Source organism: Salmo trutta, chromosome 38 (assembly GCF_901001165.1).
Source record: "Salmo trutta chromosome 38, fSalTru1.1, whole genome shotgun sequence".
Classification (NCBI taxonomy): domain Eukaryota; kingdom Metazoa; phylum Chordata; class Actinopteri; order Salmoniformes; family Salmonidae; genus Salmo; species Salmo trutta.
This window is the reverse complement of record NC_042994.1, coordinates 30,833,028-30,852,666: the sequence shown is the minus strand read 5'-3', so window position 1 is coordinate 30,852,666 and position 19,639 is coordinate 30,833,028. Positions and strand designations below refer to the sequence as shown.

The 19,639-nt window shown below is 40.3% G+C and overlaps 2 protein-coding genes across 2 annotated transcripts in view; one reads left to right on the top strand and one right to left on the bottom strand.

Annotated features, from left to right (window-relative positions):
- Positions 1-359: 359 nt before the first annotated feature.
- On the bottom strand, positions 360-5,074 carry LOC115177685 (zinc finger protein 239). Its single transcript, XM_029738634.1, has 3 exons — positions 5,045-5,074; positions 4,732-4,909; positions 360-1,508 (listed from the first exon to the last, which is right to left on the bottom strand). The coding sequence occupies exons 1-3, from the start codon at positions 5,045-5,047 to the stop codon at positions 730-732; spliced, it is 960 nt and encodes a 319-aa protein (XP_029594494.1). The 5' UTR covers positions 5,048-5,074; the 3' UTR covers positions 360-729.
- A 10,202-nt stretch (positions 5,075-15,276) lies between these two features.
- LOC115177641 (piggyBac transposable element-derived protein 4) overlaps positions 15,277-19,639 on the top strand; it is an 85,862-nt gene continuing 81,499 nt past the window's right edge. The window contains exons 1-2 of the mRNA XM_029738577.1: positions 15,277-15,307; positions 15,443-15,620. Coding sequence (XP_029594437.1) covers positions 15,305-15,307; positions 15,443-15,620 — 181 coding nt within the window. The 5' untranslated portion in view covers positions 15,277-15,304. The remainder of the gene's footprint in view (positions 15,308-15,442; positions 15,621-19,639) is intronic.

Below are 19,639 nucleotides of genomic sequence, written 5' to 3'. Positions count from 1 at the left end.
AACAATTTTTGGAAAAATGACTTGTGTCATGCAGTAGATGTCCTAACCGACTTGCCAAAACTATAGTTTGTTAACAATAAAATCGTAGAGTGGTTGAAAAACGAGTTTTAATGACTCCAAACTAACTGTATGTAAACTTCCGACTTCAACTGTATATACTGTATTCTATACTATTCTACGGCACCTTAATCACTTAATGTTTACATATCTGGCATTACTCATCTCATATGTATATACTGTATTCTATACTATTTTGTTGTATCTTAGTCCGCTCCTCTCTGACATCGCTCGTCCATATATGTACAGTTGAAGTCGGAAGTTTATGATTTCATTTACAAAATGAGAGCAGTGGTACGATACAATATACTTAGCCCATTTACATGGAAATGTAGACTTAGGCCATTTACATGGACATTTATTTTTTGAAGTCAGCAAACAAATCCACAAACACAATCCACTATAATACATGCAGTAGGGAAAACACTGGAAAGTCAATACACATTAAGAGTCTCTGGGGACTACTGTCCCACCATGTATTGGGCCTGAACCTGTCCTATTGTTCAGCAGCAGCCTACATCCTTATCTCCTGTGTGTTTTATCTCATGTGTTCTCATGTTACCTAACTGATTAAAACTCAAAGGCTTCTCCTGTGTGTTCTCACATATCATTTAACGCTGTAAAACACTTTCCGCACTGGGAGCAGCAATAAGGCTTCTCCCGTGTGGCCTTTCAGGTGCAATAACTGGGTAAAACTATTTCCACACTGGGAGCAATGGTAAGGCGTCTCCCCTGTGTGTGTATTCTCTCATGTGTTTTCAAGTTCCATAACTGGGCAAAACTCTTTCCACACTGGGAGCAGTTGTAAGGCTTTTCCCCTGTGTGTATTCTCTCATGTCGTTTCAGGGCCCCCACCTGGTTAAAACCCTTTCCACACTGGGAGCAGTGGTAAGGCTTCTCCCCTGTGTGTATTCTCTCATGTGTTTTCAGGCTACATAAGTGAGTAAAACTCGTTCCACACTGGGCGCAGTTGTAAGGCTTCTCCCCTGTGTGTATTCTCTCATGTCGTTTCAGGTCCCCTAACAGGTTAAAACCCTTTCCGCACAGGGAGCAGTGGTAAGGCTTCTCCCCTGTGTGTATTCTCTTGTGTGTTTTTAGGCCACATAAGTGGGTAAAACTCTTTCCACACTCGGAGCAGTGATACGGCTTTTCTCCTGTATGTATTCTCTCATGTATTTTCAGGTTTCTTAACTGGTTACAACCCCTCCCACACTTGGAGCAGTGGTAAAGTTTCTCCCCTGTGTGTATTCTTGCATGTTGTATCAGGTATCCTTTCTGGTTAAAACTCTTTCCACACTGGGAGCAGTGGTATGGCTTTTCTCCTGTATGTATTCTCTCATGTTGTTTCAGGTCCCGTAACTGGTTACAACACTTTCCACAGTGGGAGCACAGGTGTCGTCTTGATGGTTTGGACGTCTCTGGCTCTGGTTCCTGCGAGTCTGGTCTTTCTCCTGCCAAAGACAAAGTGTTAATTTAAATAGAGACCTGAATGAAACCTCCACATGATAAAACTGCCAACGAGGTTAAATCCTAATCAGATTCCTCAATAACAGTTTTAACAATCTTGGTGTGATTTTAAAACAAATGACGTTGTAGAGCTTCCTGATAATTACTGATAATATGTATATATGACATGTGAAAGAAAAAGTATTTTCATAAAAAAACTAAAATATTCACTATGACATCATATGTTCCTAAAACTGATAGTAACTATAATGAACAAAAATATAAACGCAACATGTAAAGTGTTCAATGATATTTTGGGTAGACGTTCCTAAAACTGATAGTAACTATATATATAGTAAGTTTATATACAGCCATATTGTAAAGTCTGAAAAGGCTTGTTCATTCGCATGTGATGAATTCCATATGACATCATATGTTCCTAAAACTGATAGTAACTATAATGAACAAAAATATAAACGCAACATGTAAAGTGTTCAATGATATTTTGGGTAGACGTTCCTAAAACTGATAGTAACTATATATATATAGTAAGTTTATATACAGCCATATTGTAAAGTCTGAAAAGGCTTGTTCATTCGCATGTGATGAATTCCATATGACATCATATGTTCCTAAAACTGATAGTAACTATAATGAACAAAAATATAAACGCAACATGTAAAGTGTTGGTGCTGTTTGTTTAAATGAAATAAAAGGTCACAGAATTTTTCCATACGTATACAAAGCTTATTTCTCTCAAATTCTGCACAAAAAGTACATCCCTGTTAGTCAACATTTATCATTTGCCAAGATAATCCATCCACCTGACAGGTGTGGCATATAAAGAAGCTGATTAAACAGCATTATCATTACACAGGTGCCCCTTGTGCTGGGGACAATGAAAGGCCGCTCTAAAATGTGCACTTTTGTCACACAACACAATGCCACAGATGTCTCAGAGCGAGTGTGCAATTGGCATGCTGACTGCAGGAATGTCCACTGGAGTTGTTGCCAGGTAATTTAATGTGCAGCCGTGGTCAAAAGTTTTGAGAATGACACAAATATTAATTTTCACAAAGTCCGCTGCCTCAGTTTGTATGATGGCAATTTGCAAACACTCCAGAATGTTATGAAGAGTGATCAGATGAATTGCAATTAATTGCAAAGTCCCTCTTTGCCATGCAAATGAACTGAATCCCCCAAAAACATTTCCAGTGCATTTCAGCCCTGCCACAAAAGACCAGCTGACATCATGTCAGTGATTCTCTCGTTAACACAGGTGTGAGTGTTGACGAGGACAAGGCTGATTAGTGAAAAACAGACTGGAAGCTTCAAAAGGAGGGTGGTGCTTGGAATCATTGTTCTTCCTCTGTCAAACATGGTTACCTGCAAGGAAACACGTGCCGTCATCATTGCTTTTCACAAAAAGGGCTTCACAGGCAAGGATATTGCTGCCAGTAAGATTGCACCTAAATCAACCATTTATTGGATCATCAAGAACTTCAAGGAGAGCGGTTTAATTGTTGTGAAGGAGTCTTCAGGGCGCCCAAGAAAGTCCAGCAAGCGCCAGGACCGTCTCCTAAAGTTGATTCAGCTGCAGGATCGGGGCACCACCAGTACAGAGCTTGCTCAGGAATGGCAGCAGGCAGGTGTGAGTGCATCTGCACGCACAGTGAGGCGAAGACTTTAGGAGGATGGCCTGGTGTCAAGATGGGCAGCAAAGAAGCCACTTCTGTCCAGGAAAAACATCAGGAACAGACTGATATTCTGCAAAAGGTACAGGGATTGGACTGCAGAGGACTGGGGTAAAGTCATTTTCTCTGATGAATCCCCTTTCCGATTGTTTGGGACATCTGGAAAAAAGCTTGTCCGGAGAAGACAAGGTGAGCGCTACCATCAGTCCGGTGTCATGCCAAAAGTAAAGCATCCTGAAACCATTCATGTGTGGGGTTGCTTCTCAGCCAAGGGAGTGGGCTCACTCACAATGTTGCCTAAGAACACAGCCATGAATAAAGAATGGTACCAACACATCCTCCTAGAGCAACTTCTCCCAACCATTCAGAAAACAGTTTGGTGACGAACAATGCCTTTTCCAGCATGATGGAGCACCTTGCCATAAGGCAAAAGTGATAACTAAGTGGCTTGGGGAACAAAGCATCGATATTTTGGGTCCATGGCCAGGAAACTCCCCAGACCTTAATCCCATTGAGAATTGTGGTCAATCCTCAAGAGGCAGGTGGACAAACAAAAACTCACAAATTCTGACAAACTCCAAGCATTGATTATGCAAGAATGGGCTGCCATCAGTCAGGATGTGGCCCAGAAGTTAATTGACAGCATGCCAGGGCAGATTGCAGAGGTCTTGAAAAAGAAGGGTCAACACTGCAAATATTGACTCTTTGCATCAACTTCATGTAATTGTCAATAAAAGCCTTTGACACTTATGAAATGCTTGTAATTATACTTCAGTATTCCATAGTAACATCTGACAAAAACACTGAAGGAGCAAACTTTGTGAAAATGTATATTTGTGTCATTCCCAAAACTTTTGGCTACGACTGTATAGTACAAGTCAAACGTTTGGACACACCTACTCATTCAAGGGTATTTCTTTATTTTTTTATATTTTCTACATTGTAGAATAATAGTGAAGACATCAAAACTATGAAAAACACATATAGAATTATGTAGTAACCAAAAAAGTGTTAAACAAATGAAAATATAGTTTAGATTCTTCAAAGTCGCCACCCTTTGCCTTTGACAGCTTTAGACACTCTTGGCATTCTCTCAACCAGCTTCACCTGGAATGCTTGGCATTCAAACAGATATGTGCCATTTTTAACAAGTTATGTAGATCAGATGTTAATGAAGCAATACAGACAAAATTGAAGTGTCTGGAGTTTTGTTTGCCTGTTCTAGAGTCTTGTAAAGATAGGGGTTTGACTGGCAATGTAACATCCATAACATTTTTAGGAACAGTTTTTGTAAAACATGAACCTTACATTGGATCATCCTGAAACTTTCTCTCTAAAGCTAACTTTCATCAAGGTTTTATATGGTCTATTGGCCTCTCTCTTTTCATTGGCAGAATCCTTTTTCAGTGTTATGATATTCATAACATCCATATCCACCAGTCTATCTTCATGTCAACTAACAGAACTCTGCTGGTTGTCCTGGTAACAGACACCAGATCTATTTTATTTGTTCGAACTAAACTACAGCACTTACTTTGATGTGTCAAATCTGATCCTTTCTTCCGTTCTCCTCCGCTCACAGTTCCACTCAGCCCCGTTGTTTTCCTGCAGTCCACCAGCAGCACAGACAACCTCTTCATACCCAGCAGTAAGGCGCTACTGAGAGAGGCACGACACAGGGACTCCGGGAGGGAGGAAGGGCTAGCGTTGTCCTGGTAACCATAAAGAGGGGACACAGACACATATCATTATGGATGCTGATGTCACTGTTGTCATAAAGTGCTTTACAGAAACCCAGCCCAGATCCCGATAGAACAAGCTGTATGCTAGACCAGACCAAGCTGTACCATCTGGTGTTCTGATCTGGAGAGACTCTTCTCTGCCTCGTCAGCATCAGGATGTTGTTGATGCTCCCCAGAGGATCCACGATAGTCATGTCTCTCTCCTGTGTGAATGAGAACATCAAACAGATTGTAAACTTATGACCGTCTCTTAAAATCACAGAGTCTTACAAGAGGCATTAATATCTGAAAACGCCTAAAATGGCCACTTTCATCATGATTTTGTAAAATATTGTTTGTGATGCAAATGTAAAAGGGTCGTTCCACAAAATGGGAGGCTTTTGCATCCCTTTGACATTTTAAGTAGAAAATATGCACCAATACTGAATTTTAAAAGCCTGTTACATCAGATGAGGGGAACTTTAATGTAGACCACATGGAGAATGAGAATTCAATACATCGAAGTCCCAAAAACATATGTACCAATGGCAGATTGTCCCTTAAACAATTCCTACAGTACTGAACAACATATTAAAGTGTATAACTTCAGTAGAATGCCCCTTTAAAACCCCACATTAGTTCAACAACTGCATAGTTTGTGCCCCTGTTTTTAAGACAATACTCACTGGTGGTAATCTGATATTCTGTCTCCTCCTCTTTCACTGCCAAAACGTCTTCCTCCTTCACCTTTATTGAGATAGAACCTTTTAGAGAGGAAGAGGAGGCTTTCTCTTCTTTCACTTTAACATACTCCTCTTCCTCCTTTTTCATTCTGAAAGATTCTTTCTCCATACAACAGACCCCCTCTTCATTAGCAAGGGAGGAGTAGTTTAGTGAGCTCATGGTCAGGGATGTTAGCTAGCTAGTTAGGTAGCATTAGCGACCAGCCTAGTGCTACGCTCAGTATCAATCGTTAACAAATTTGCAAATTAGATTAAAGTTGATACGTCAACCGAAATGTGTTGAAAACACTGAGATTAGCTAATGTACATTAACATGGTCTAAAGCGTCAATCTTTCAGTTTTATGTTGACTAGCAAGCTACCTAGGTGATTGAAAGAGTAGCCGTGTTGTTCCTGAAGAAGCGTCCGTCCAGTCCATTATACGTCACGCAAGAAGCGTCACCTGAAATACGCACATCGCCATCTGATGACTGGAGTGGTAACGCAGTTTGGAAACAATAGTTACTACACTTTTAGTATTGGAAAGAACGTCATAATAATTGAACAATAAGCTGATATATTTTCTCTTACAAATAATACTTTCCTGTACACAGACGTAGAAGCTTAATATGCATATGTAGAAGCTTAATAAATACTTCCATGAAGTGTGTTAATACACATTTTCTGTTTATTTTTCACATTCGTTTTTATCTAGATGTGACCATACTATTCCCTTAAAGCCACGCTCTATAAGATACAAATCATCCTGTAAACAACAGAGCAAATGAATCACATGCAAATAGCACTTGATTATCTGTATACACTGGGTAGACAAAACATTAAGAACACCTGCTCCGTCCATGACATAGACTGACCAGGTGAATCCAGGCTAAAGCTATGATCCCTTATCGATGTCACAAGTTAAATTCACTTCAGTCACTGTAGATGAAGAGGGGGAGACAGGTTAAATTAGGATTTTTAAGCCTTGACATGAGACATGGATTGTGCATGTGTGCCATTTAGAGAGTGAATGGGGAAGACAAAATATTTAAGTTACTTTGCACGGGGTATGGTAGTAGGTGCCAGGTGCACCGGTTTGTGTCAAGACCTGCAACGCTGCTGGGTTTTTCAGCTCAACAGTTTCCCATGTGTACAAAGAATGGTCCACCACCCTAACAGTGGTGGTCAGTGCCGTTTAAGATGAGGCAGGATGATTTGTTTTTTCATGAGCATGGCCTTAATTCTATTACAGCATATTGGATGACTGTCATTCATATTCCACTCACCCTGTTCAATGTAACAGCAATAGGTTTAGGCTACTACATGATAATAACTTTTCCCCTATACCTATCATGAGGTTGCTACAACTTAGCCTATGAATTAAAGATTATAATTTAGGTTCACACAGGTTGAGAGAAAAGTTTGCGGTGACAGACAGTGACACATGGACAGACAGTGACACATTCAATATCGTCTTGCACACTCTCGCCTGCACCGAAATAGAGATATTACTGGACAAATTCAGGTTTGTTTATCCCCGTTTTCTTCCGTTTAAGAAACGTTTGTCAACAGAATCGGCGGAATGAATACACCCCTGATCATGCATAAACACAGTTCACTTTCACAACTGCCACGTTGTATTTCTTCTCCCATCAATGCGCTCACCTTTTCCCTTCTGGACTTCAATGCACCACCCGTCAGCTGTATGTGATCTGGTGACAAAAACCTTTCCAAGCCTTTCACTTTCATTACAGCCACATTGTGTTCCTTCTCGCATCTATGCACTCTCCTCTTATCACCTTTTCCCTTTGTTTCTGTACTTCAATGCACAACACATCAGCTGTATGTGACCAGGCGAAAAAACCTTTACAAGCCAAACCATATCATAACTGAAACACACAGATTACATTATTTTGTCCATATTAGCTAAAATAACATCATAGTCAACATAGCTAATAGAAATAACGCGTTAGTAAACCTGCTACAATCATGCAGTAACGTTACAGTGTACAGTCAGTTAGCAGTTTAGCATTTACATTGGCGGGTCCCGGTGGCAATACATTTGTCAAACGAAAAGCTTACCTTGACTTGGAAGAGTTCCAGTGTTGTGTTGGATAGTCATAGTCAGCTAGCTAACATAGCATCCCTTTGTTTAAGCCAAGTGTTTGAGTAGGCTAAACTAGATAGCAGCATTTGCCAGCTAAGTAAGTGAAACTGAAAGTGGAAAATAGGCGATGAAATATCTCTCTCTCTCGCTTCTCCTTCATTTTGGAATAAATTAATTTGTTCAAAACTGTTAAACTATTGTCTTTTTCTCTCTTTTAGTCAACTACTCACCACATGTTATGCACTGCAGTGCTAGCTAGCTGTAGCTTATGCTTTCAGTACTAAATCAATTCTCTGATCCTTTCATTGGTTGGACATCATGTCAGTTCATGCTGCAAGAGCTCTGATAGGTTGGAGGATGTCCTCCGGAAGTTGTCATAATAACTGTAAGTCTATGGAAGGGCTTGAGAACCATAATCCTCCTAGGTTTTGTATTGAAGTCAATGTACCCAGAGGAGCATGCAAAATAGTATGTTTTAATCAATTATTTGGTGACGTGATTATATTTAGTATAGTTTTATCTAAAAAGCACAACTTTTATATATTTTACCATTTTTATTTTTCTGAAAATAACTGAGGATGATGGTTCTCCCCTTCCTCCTCAGAGGAGCCCCCACTGTACCCAAAGGACATCCAGCCAACTTGACACAATTGTGGGAAGCATTGGAGTCAACATGGGCCAGCATCCCTGTGGAATGCTTTCGACACCTTGTAGAGTCCATGCCTCGACGAATTGAGGCTGTTCTTAGGGGAAAAGGGGAGGGTCCAATTCCATATTAGGAAGTTGTTCCAAATGTTTGGTATAATCAGTGGATATATCGGCCATTTAGCAGACACTTTTATCCAAAGCGATTTGCAGTCATGTGTGCACACACTTTACATACGGGTGGTCCCAGGAATCAAACCCACTACCCTGGTTTAACAAGCACCATACTCTACCAACTGAGCTACAGGACCACAAGGAATGATCAAGGAAGGATGGAGATTTTTTTTTAAAACACACACACAGCCTGAGTTTGAAAAATATAATTTAATCAAAGACCGTGACATTGAAACTGACATACTCCATATTTTGTTCAAATAAATTGTTATTTGTCACATGCGCCGATTACAACAGGTTACAACATACCTTACCGTGAAATGCTGAATACAACCTTACTGTGAAGGCCTTAACCAACAATGCAGTTAAGAAAAATAAGAGTTAAGGAAATATTTTGTAAATAAACTAAAGAAAAAAAAGTAACACAATTAAAAAACAATACCGAGGCTATATACAGGAGGTACCAGTACAGTGTCAATGTGGAGGCTATATACAGGGGGTACCAGTACAGAGTCAATGTGGAGACTATATACAGGAGGTACCAGTACAGAGTCAATGTGGAGGCTATATACAGGAGGTACCAGTACAGAGTCAATGTGGAGGCTATATACGGAGGGTAACGGTACAGAGTCAATGTGGAGGCTATATACAGGGGGTACCAGTACAGAGTCAATGTGGAGGCTATATACAGGGGGTACCGGTGCAGTGTCAATGTGGAGGCTATATAAAGGGGGTAACGGTACAGAGTCAATGTGCTGAGGTACAGGTTAGGAGCAGGTGTTGTTATAAAAAACATGCAGCTTTATAAAATTTGATTTAATGTGGCTTAATGACCAAAAGCACAATTCTATTTTTGTAAAAAAAACATGAGACAAGTGTACGAGCATATAAAGTTCTCTCATGAACTTTAAGTAGCCTATATTTGATGTGATATATTCCTTTCGTGACAGGATTGTGTCACAGCACAGATCTGGGGAAGTGGACCAAAGCATTTCTGCAGCATTGAAGGTCCCAAAGAACATAGTGGCCTCCATTATTCTTAAATGGAAAGCTTGGAAGTTTGGAACCACCAAGACTCTTCCTAGAGCTGGCCGCCTGGCCAAACTGAACAATCAGGGGAGAAGGGCCTTGGTCAGGGAGGTGACCAAGAATCCGATGGTCACTCTGACAGAGCTCAAGAGACAGAGCTCAAGAGTTCCTCTGTGGAGATGGGAGAACCTTCTAGAAGGACAACCATCTCTGCAGCACTCCACCAATTTGGACTTTTTGGTAGAGTGGCCAGACGGAAGCCACTTCTCAGTAAAAGGAACATGAAAGCATGTTTGGAGTTTGCCAAAAGGCACCTAAAGGACTCTCAGACCATGAGAAACAAGATTCTCTGGTCTGATTTACGAACATTTTAACATCTTGACCATGTTCTGTTATAATATCCACCCGGCACAGCCAGAAGAGGACTGCATTGCTTGCTGTTTGGGGTTTTAGGCTGGGTTTCTGTACAGCACTTTGAGATTTCAGCTGATGTACGAAGGGCTATATAAATACATTTGATTTGATTTGATGAAACCAAGATTGAACTCTTTGGCCTGAATGCCAAGCGTCAGGTCTGGAGGAAACCTGGCACCATCCCTGAAGCATGGTGGTAGCAGCATCTTGGTGTGGGGATGTTTTTCAGCTGCAGGGACTGGGAGACTAGTCAGGATTGAGGGAAAGATGAACGGAGCAAAGTACAGAGAGATAATTGATGAAAACCTGCTCAAGAGCATTCAGGACTTCAGACTGGGACAAAGGTTCACCTTCCAACAGGACAATGACACTAAGCACAGAGCAAAGACAACATAGAAGTGGCTTTGGGACAAGTTTCTGAATGTCCTAGCCAGAGCCTGGATTTGAACCCGATCGAACAACTCTGAAGAAATCCTTAAAATAGCTGTGCAGCGACGCTCTCTATTCAACCTGACAGATCTCGAGAGGATCTGCAGAGAAGAATGGGAGAAACTCCACAAGTACAGGTGTGTCATACCCAAGGCGGCTTAAGGCTGTAATCACTGCCAAAGGTGCTTCAACAAAGTACTGTGTAAAGTTTCTGAATACTTATTTAAATGTGATATTTCAGTTTTAATTTTAAAATGCATTTGCAAACATTTCTAAAATCCTGTTTTTGCTTCTTCATTATAGGGTGTTGTTGTGCAGATTCGTGAGGAAAACCTCCCAATTTACTAAATTTTAGAATATTCCAGTAAATTCAGGAAGTAAACTGAAAATTCCAATTCTCTTCTATGGTTTTCAATTAGGAAAATGTGGAATTGGAATTGGGTTTACTTTCTGAATTGACTGGAATTGAAATGGAATTGACTCCAACCCTGGTTTAACTACAAAGCTGTCAACGTCATCATTTAGTCAATCGATGTTATAATGCATAACGCTCACAGATGTGCTTGTTCTCATTGGGTACATTTTCTAATTGAATAAAACAGAATTAAACAAATAAAACTCAACAACACTGACTGTGAATCAATCTGGTTGATTCTCTGGTTGATTCTCTGCTCAACAATACTGGCTGTGAATCAATCTGGTTAATTCTCTGCTCAACAACACTGATTGCGTCAAACTTTGCTGTGTGTCCAAGGCTGTCACTTCTGTCATCAGTTGCCATCACCAGTGCTGCACCTTTGTCCTTGAGAGACTGGATGATGGCTGCCTGCTCCCTCTTCCATAGTGAGAACACTGCTGGCTCAACATGGGTTTCTGAGAGACTGGATGACGGCTTCCTGCTCCCTCTTCCATTGTGAGAACACTGCTGGCTCAACATGGGTTTCTGAGAGACTGGATGACGGCTGCCTGCTCCCTCTTCCATGGTGAGAACACTGCTGGCTCAACATGGGTTTCTGAGAGACTGGATGACGGCTGCCTGCTCCCTCTTCCATGGTGAGAACACTGCTGGCTCAACATGGGTTTCTGAGAGACTGGATGACGGCTGCCTGCTCCCTCTTCCATGGTGAGAACACTGCTGGCTCAACATGGGCTTCTGAGAGGCTGGATGACGGCTGCCTGCTCCCTCTTCCATGGTGAGAACACTGCTGGCTCAACATGGGTTTCTGAGAGACTGGATGTTCAGAGAGGCAGGTAGTTCTCCCTTCTTTATAGCCTCCTTAAAGGTTTCAAGTAAAAAAGGTGCTATTTCTTCAGAGAAGGTTTTGTAAAATTCAGAGGTTAATCCATCACAACCTGGAGATTTGTTCTTTTTTAACTGAGCAACCCCGTACTGGATGTCCATAATGGATCAATCTTGACAACAAGACTGATTGAATTCTTCACTAACCGAATTAACATTCTCTATAGAATCAAGGAGATCCTTAGAGTCACTCAAATTGTTATCTAAGGAGTAAAGATTCTCATAATACTTAGTGGTAAAGTCTGATAACAACTCTCTATCCTCAGTGGTAACCCCATTAATCTTAAGTTTCCGAAGTGTGTTGAGTTCCCCTCTCCTCTTCTCCAAATTAAAAAAGTATCTACTGTTCTTTTCACCTTTTTCAAGCCATTGTTTTCTAGATCTTATGAAAGCTCCTCTAGCCTTTTCCTCATACAATGTATCTAGTTGATTCTGTAAATCACTCAAATTTAACTTTCTCATTAAAATCAAGATGCTCAATCTCTGTGATATCGGCAATTGTCTTAGAGAGTTCAGCTACCTCACATCTCCTTGTTAAAGCAAGCCGTTTTCCATAAGTAATACAGGCTGAGCGGATTTTAAATTTCAGCAGTTCCCAATATTTCCCATATTCTGCATTAGATGTAGCTCAACTCCAGTAAACAGAGATTAGATTCTTAATCACATTTTCTAAATCATCATGCAATAACAATGAGTTATTTAATTTCCAATAACCACCAGAGTATTTCTTACCATCATTACTACACATTCTTACAGTCAACCATATGACTTTATGATCTGTCAGGACTGCAGGCAGTATTTTTACCTCTACAGTGTTGGGCTCAAGACTAGAGGTTATCACCCACAAATCAATTCTTGATTGTAAAGAACGATCTCTATTACTCCATGTGTATTGTATCTCTCCAGGGTTTTTTACTCTCCATATGTCAATTAAGTCCAGGCTTTGGCAGAAATTCACCAACTTGTTCACACCAATGTTAGGCCTATGGGGCAATCTATCAGTCACATTAGAATAAACCATATTAAAATCTCCACCAACTATAATCTGACTGGATGGATACAAAAAAAATTCCCTTTGAAATTGTGTGCTAAAATTGCAACCCCAGCTGAATGATTAGTCCCGTGGGCCCAAAATATTACATTGCCCCACTGATTTTTCCAATAATTATAGTCCTCTTTGCATGAATGTATTTCTTGAAATAATACAAGATCTGCGTTGCAGTCCTTACAAAACAGAAAAAAAGCTTTTCTCTTCAACAGGTTAAGTATCCCCCTGGCATTGATTGACATAAACTTCAAGTTCATATCTATAGAATAGAAAGAAAAATCCTATGCAATCTCAACTTTACCCTCTCTATAAAAAGTTGCTTCATATATGTATTAACAGAAGTCTTAACCTGTAAAACAGTAACACCATAATTCAGAACTAGAAGTTCAGTTTGCCGTGGGGAAGGAGCTACCTTGTAAACCTACCGACAGAACAAATCACCCCGGTCGTATTTCTTTACCGTTGGCGAAAAAGGCTCTGATTCCCCTGTAGTATCCACCCTTTCCTTGATTTCGGGCCTGTTGTACAAGAGGCCACAATTTAGCCTTTGCTGCCTTGTCTGCTGCAGGCAAGTCCTCACCGAATCTAAGTTCTCTCTTTCAGAAAGGCGCTTTCCTTTGCTTTCTTCCAAACTGCTTCTCTCGCTGTGCGAAAAGCAAACTGGATGATGATCGAGCGGCTGACGAAGGCATCTTGTTTCTTCCCAATACGATGAGCAACATCCACAGCCATATCCATATATCCATTGGGGAAGTCCGGTGCCACACGGTTACAGATGTCTCTTACTAAGCGCTTCACATTCTCATCCTGGTCCTCCGGGACACCGTAAAGCCGTAGCCCCCACCTTCTCCGGTATCGCTCTGCTTCCGATAAGCGCTCTTGCATGTCTGCAAAGGTCTTCTCCTGAGCAGTGCATTTCTCAGATGTAGCCGTGTTTGCAAGTTTAAACTCTTCGATACTTTTGTATGCATGATTCAGAGAGGTCTCGAGGTCAACTATTTTTGATGTGTTTTCGCGTATAATTTTCTCCAGACACTCGGCTCTTTCGTTTATCTTTGCAGAGACAGCGTCGATTATGTTGACCTGTAGTTCGCGCAAAGACAATTCTTTCTGTCTTTTTGGGTGCAGGACTATTGACTGCATTTTCAGAATCAACTGAATGTCCAGAATCCATTTCTTCTCCCGAGGAGTCAGGTGGTGGTTTTTCTCCACCGTATGAGTGCTCAGCTAGCAACTGCCTTCTCCTCCCTTTGCTCTTTCGCACATTTTTTTCAACTAAGCGTTGTTCTCTATTGTGTTTACTAAAAGCCTAGTTCCGTTACATTTAAGTAAGTTTGAGAGGGATAAAAGTTAAGGTTACTCGGAGCAAGCCGAAATGTCGTCTGCACTCGCCGCCATCTTCAGCGCCTCTCCGTGACGTTTAATCTAGTGGACGGAACTGGAGGCTTCTTCAACAGCGACAAAAGGCGTCTGATTCAACCAACGCGGTGGTTTGCTAGCGAACATAAAACTAAAACATTGGAGCTCTTTAGACCAATCTTGTGTATATTATTCTTAGTGTTTTGAATATTATTCTGTTTACCTATCTACTAGTTCTTTTAAACGTAATTTGCTTGTTAAATTAGTAAATGTGTTAAATTGATACAGCGCTAGGCTAATCGCCCGCAGCATGAGATCACTAAACTAGACGGAGAAAGAAGCTCTGATGAAAGGAGAGGAAGACGCTTTCAGGATGAAAAAGGAGGAAGAGGAGGCTATCACATTGAAAGAAGAAGAGGATGATATTACAGTGAAAGGGGAAGATGGGAAAGAGGTTGTCAAAGTGGAAGCGGAGGTAGAAGCTTTCAGAATCAAAAAGGAAGAAGATGCCATAACATTGAAAGAAGAGGAAGAACCTTTTAAAGCAAAAGAGGAAGAGGAGGCTATCTCAATTAATGAGGAGGAAGACGTTTTGAGAGTGAAAAAGGAGGAGGCTGAAGATCGGATTTCAACCAGTGAGTACTGTCATAAAAACAGGGGCACTATGCAGTTGTTGAACTAATGTGGGGTTTTAAAGGGGCATTCTACTGAAGTTCTACACTTGAATATGTTGTTCAGTACTGTAGGAATTGTTAAAGGGACAATCTGCCATTGGTACATATGTTTTTGGGACTACGATGTATTGAAATATCATTCTCCATGTGGTCTGGATTAAAGTTCACCTCATCTAATATAACAGGCTTTTAAAATTGGTTCAATATTTCTACTTAAAATATCAAAGGGACGTAAATGGCACCCTTTTTGTGGAAATGACCCTTTACATTTGCAACACAACAATATTTTACAAAATCATGATGAAAGTGGCCATTTTAGACACATTCATGCCTCTTGATTGCAATAGACGGTGATAAGTTTACCGTCTGTTTGATGTTCTCGTTCACAAAGGAGAGAGACATGACTATTGTGGATCCTCTGGGAAGCCTCAACAACATCCTGATGCTGACGAGGCAGAGAAGAGTCTCTCCAGATCAGGACACCAGATGGTACAGCTTGGTCTGGTCTAGCATACAGCTTGCTCTATCAGGGTCTGGGCTGGGTTTCTGTAAAGCACTTTATGACAACAGTGACATCAGCATCCATAATGATATGTGTCTGTGTCCCCTCTTTATGGTTACCAGGACAACGCTAGCCCTTCCTCCCTCCCGGAGTCTCCATGTCGTGCCTCTCCTGGTAGCACCTTACTGCTGGGTATGAAGAGGTTGTCTGTACTGCTGGTTGACTGCAGGAAAACAACGGGGCTGAGTGGAACTGTGAGAGGAGGAGAAGAGAAGAAAGGATCAGATTTGACACATCAAAGTAAGTGCTGTAGTTTAGTTTGAACAAATAAAATAGATCTGCCCACTGGTATCTGTTACCAGGACAACCAGCAGAGTTCTGTTTGTTGAAATGAAGATAGACTGGTGGATATGGATGTTATGAATATCATAACACTGAAAAAGGATTCTGCCAATGAAAAGAGAGAAGCCAATAGACCATATAAAACCTTGATGAAAGTTAGCTTTAGAGAGAAAGTTTCAAGATGATCTGATGCTAGGTGCATGTTCTACAAAAACTTTCCCTAAAAACATTGTGGATGTTACATTGCCTGTCCCAGTCAACCCCCTAACCCCCTATCTAGGGTGGGAAGTTTGCGTCCCACCCTAGTCAACAGCCAGTGGAATCGCGTGGCGCGAAATAGAAATACCTCAAAAATGCTATAACTTCAATTTCTCAAACATATGACTATTTTACACCATTTTAAAGACACGACTCTCGTTAATCTAACCACACTGTCCGATTTCAAAAAGGCTTTACAACGAAAGCAAAACATTAGATTGTCAGCAGAGTACCCAGCCAGAAATAATCAGACACCCATTTTTCAAGCTAGCATATAATGTCACATAAACACAAACCACAGCTAAATGCAGCACTAACCTTTGATGATCTTCATCAGATGACAATCCTAGGACATTATGTTATACAATACATGCATGTTTTGTTCAATCAAGTTCATATTTATATCAAAAAACAGCTTTTTACATTAGCATGTGACGTTCAGAACTAGCATACCCAACGCAAACTTCCGGTGAATTTACTAAATTACTCACGATAAACGTTCACAAAAAACATAACAATTATTTTAAGAATTATAGATACAGAACTCCTTTATGCAATCGCTATGTCCGATTTTAAAATAGCTTTTCGGTGAAAGCACATTTTGCAATATTCTGAGTAGATAGCCCAGCCATCACGGGCTAGCTATTTAGACACCCACCAAGTTTAGCCCTCACCAAAGTCAGATTTACTATAAGAAAAATTTGATTACCTTTGCTGTTCTTCGTCAGAATGCACTCCCAGGACTTCTACTTCAATAACAAATGTTGGTTTGGTTCAAAATAATCCATAGTTATGTTCAAATATCCTCTGTTTTGTTCGTGCGTTCAAGACACTATCCGAAGGGTAAAGAAGGGTGACGAGCACGACGCATTTCGTGACAAAACATTTCTAAATATTCCATTCCCGTACTTCGAAGCATGTCAACCGCTGTTTAAAATCAATTTTTATGCCATTTTTCTCGTAAAAAAGCGATAATATTCCGACCGGGAAACCATGTTTACATTCAAAGACAGAGAATATAAAAACATGGGGTCGCCTCGTGCACGCGCCTCAGTCTCATTGTCCTCTGATAGACCACTTACCAAAGGCGCTAATGTTTTTCAGCCAGGGGCTGCAAAGACATCATTCAGCTTTTTCCCGCCTTCTGAGAGCCTATGGGAGCCGTAGGAAGTGTCACGTTACAGCAGAGATCCTACATTTTCAATAAAGAGAGTCAAGAAGCCCAAGAAATTGTCAGACAGGCCACTTCCTGTAAGGAATCTTCTCAGGTTTTTGCCTGCCATATTATTATACTCACAGACACCATTCAAACAGTTTTAGAAACTTTATGGTGTTTTCTATCCAAAGCCAATAATTATATGCATATTCTGGTTTCTGGGCAGTAGTAATAACCAGATTAAATCGGGTACGTTTTTTATCTGGCCGTGTAAATACTGCCCCCTATCCCTAACAGGTTAAATGAAGAAAAACAATTGTGAGACTTGGGCTCCGTCAACAAAATGATTCCATCTTCTACTTTAACAGGTCAAATAAACTCCAAAATATAGACTTTAACTTCTATGGGCTACGTGGGACGCTAGCGTAACACTATTCAACAGCCAGTGAAATAGCATGGCGCGAAATACAAAACAGCAAAAACTCATAATTTCACTTTCTCAAACAATCAACTATTTTACACCATTTTAAAGATGAACTTCTTGTTAATCTAACCACATTGTCCGATTTCAAAAAGGCTTTACGGCGAAAGCATAACATTTGATTATGTTAGGACATAAACTTCACAAGAAAATCCACACAGCCATTTTCCAAGCAAGGACATGCATCCCAAAAAACTAAAATACAGCTAAAATATTCACTAACCTTTGATCTTCATCAGATGGCACTCATAGGACTTCATGTTACACAATACATGTATGTTTTGCTCGATAAAGTTCATATTTATATCCAAAAACCCCATTTTACATTGGCGCGTGATGTTCAGAAAATGTATTCCCACCAAAACTTCCAGTGAATGAGCACATCAATTTACAAAAATACTCATCATAAACGTTGATAAAATTTACAACAGTTATTGAAAGAATTATAGATATACTTCTCCTTAATGCAAGCGCCGTGTCAGATTTTAAAATAGCTTTATGGAAAAAGCACATTTTTCAATATTCTGAGTACATAGCTCAGCCATCAAAGCAAGCTATACAGATACCCGCCAAGTTCTGGGGTCAACTTAACTCAGAATTAGTATTATAAATATTCTCTTACCTTTGCTGATCTTCGTCAGAATGCACTCCCAGGACTCCTACTTCCACAAGAAATGTTATTTGTGTTCGAAATACTCCATATTTATGTCCAAATACCTCCGTTTTGTTCGTGCGTCCAGATCACTATCCAAAGGCATAACGTGCGAGCGTAAATCCAGACACGAAAAGTCAAATAGTTCCATTACAGTTCGTAGAAACATGTCAAACGTTGTTTACAATCAATCCTTAGGGTCTTTTTAACATGAAACGTCGATAATATTCCAACCGGACAATGGCGTATTCATTACAGAGGAAAAAGAAGGAGCGGCGTGCCAAAAGTGCCCGCGCAGTAAACAACTCACTGGTACAAGACAGTCCACTCATTGACTGAGCTCCTATTTTCTGCCCAGTAACAGGAGAAGGATGAAACACGTTTCTAAAGGCTGTTGACAGCCAATGGAAGCCTTAGGAAGTGCAACGTGACCCCACAGACACTGTAGTTTTGATAGGGATTCAAAAGAAGAACTACAATTCTCAGATTTCCCACTTCCTGGTTGGATTTTTCTCAGGTTTTTGCCTGCCATATGAGTTCTGTTATACTCACAGACATCATTCAAACAGTTTTAGAAACTTCAGAGTGTTTTCTATCCAAATCTGCTAATAATATGCACATATTTGACTCTGTGCCCGAGTATTAGGCAGTTTACTCTGGGCACGCTTTTCATCCGAAAATGAAAATACTGCCCCCTATACCTTAAAAAGTTAAAGAACATTGTTGACTAACTTTGTTTGTTCATGTAACTGACATCAGTGTGCTGCTAACAGTTTAGCTTCCTCCACTGTCCCCATACTGGACTCAAACTAGTGATCCTCTGCTTCTCAACATGCGTGACCTCTCTTCTTGACAATGTACCGATTGAGCTATACAAAAGGTACCAGTTGGATAGCTCCATCTGTGACGTTTCAAGCTAGCTGTGGAGTGAATTTACGGCACGTTCTTACCTCCGTTACACATGTTCAGGTTGACTTTCCCACGGACTCGACCATATACAGTACCAGTCAAAAGCTAGGACACAACTACTCATTCAAGGGTTTTTCTTTATTTTACTATTTTCTACATTGTAGAATAATAGTGAAGACATCAAAACTATGAAATAACACTTATGGAATCATAGAGTAACCAAAAACGTGTTAAACAATATGCCACACCTGTCAGGTAAATGGATTATCTTGGCAAAGGAGACATTTTAACTAACAGGGATATAAACAATTGTGTGCACCAAATTTGAGAGAAATAAGCTTGTGTGCATATGATAAAAAATCTGGGATATTTCAGCTCATGAAACATGGGACCAACACTTTACATATTTATATTGTTTGGAACATCTACCCAAAATATTTCACCTTCTTTTTTACTTTACCCAAAATATCATGACATTAATGATAGTTAAAATGTGTGAACGTCTAAATAAAGAAATGCCA

What these genes read in the sequence shown, in the direction of transcription:
- LOC115177685 (XM_029738634.1), bottom strand. An exon ending in ATCAGATTTGACACATCAAA is followed by an intron (nt 1,509 to 4,731) that starts GTAAGTGCTGTA and finishes TGTCTTTGGCAG; the next exon opens with GAGAAAGACCAGACTCGCAG.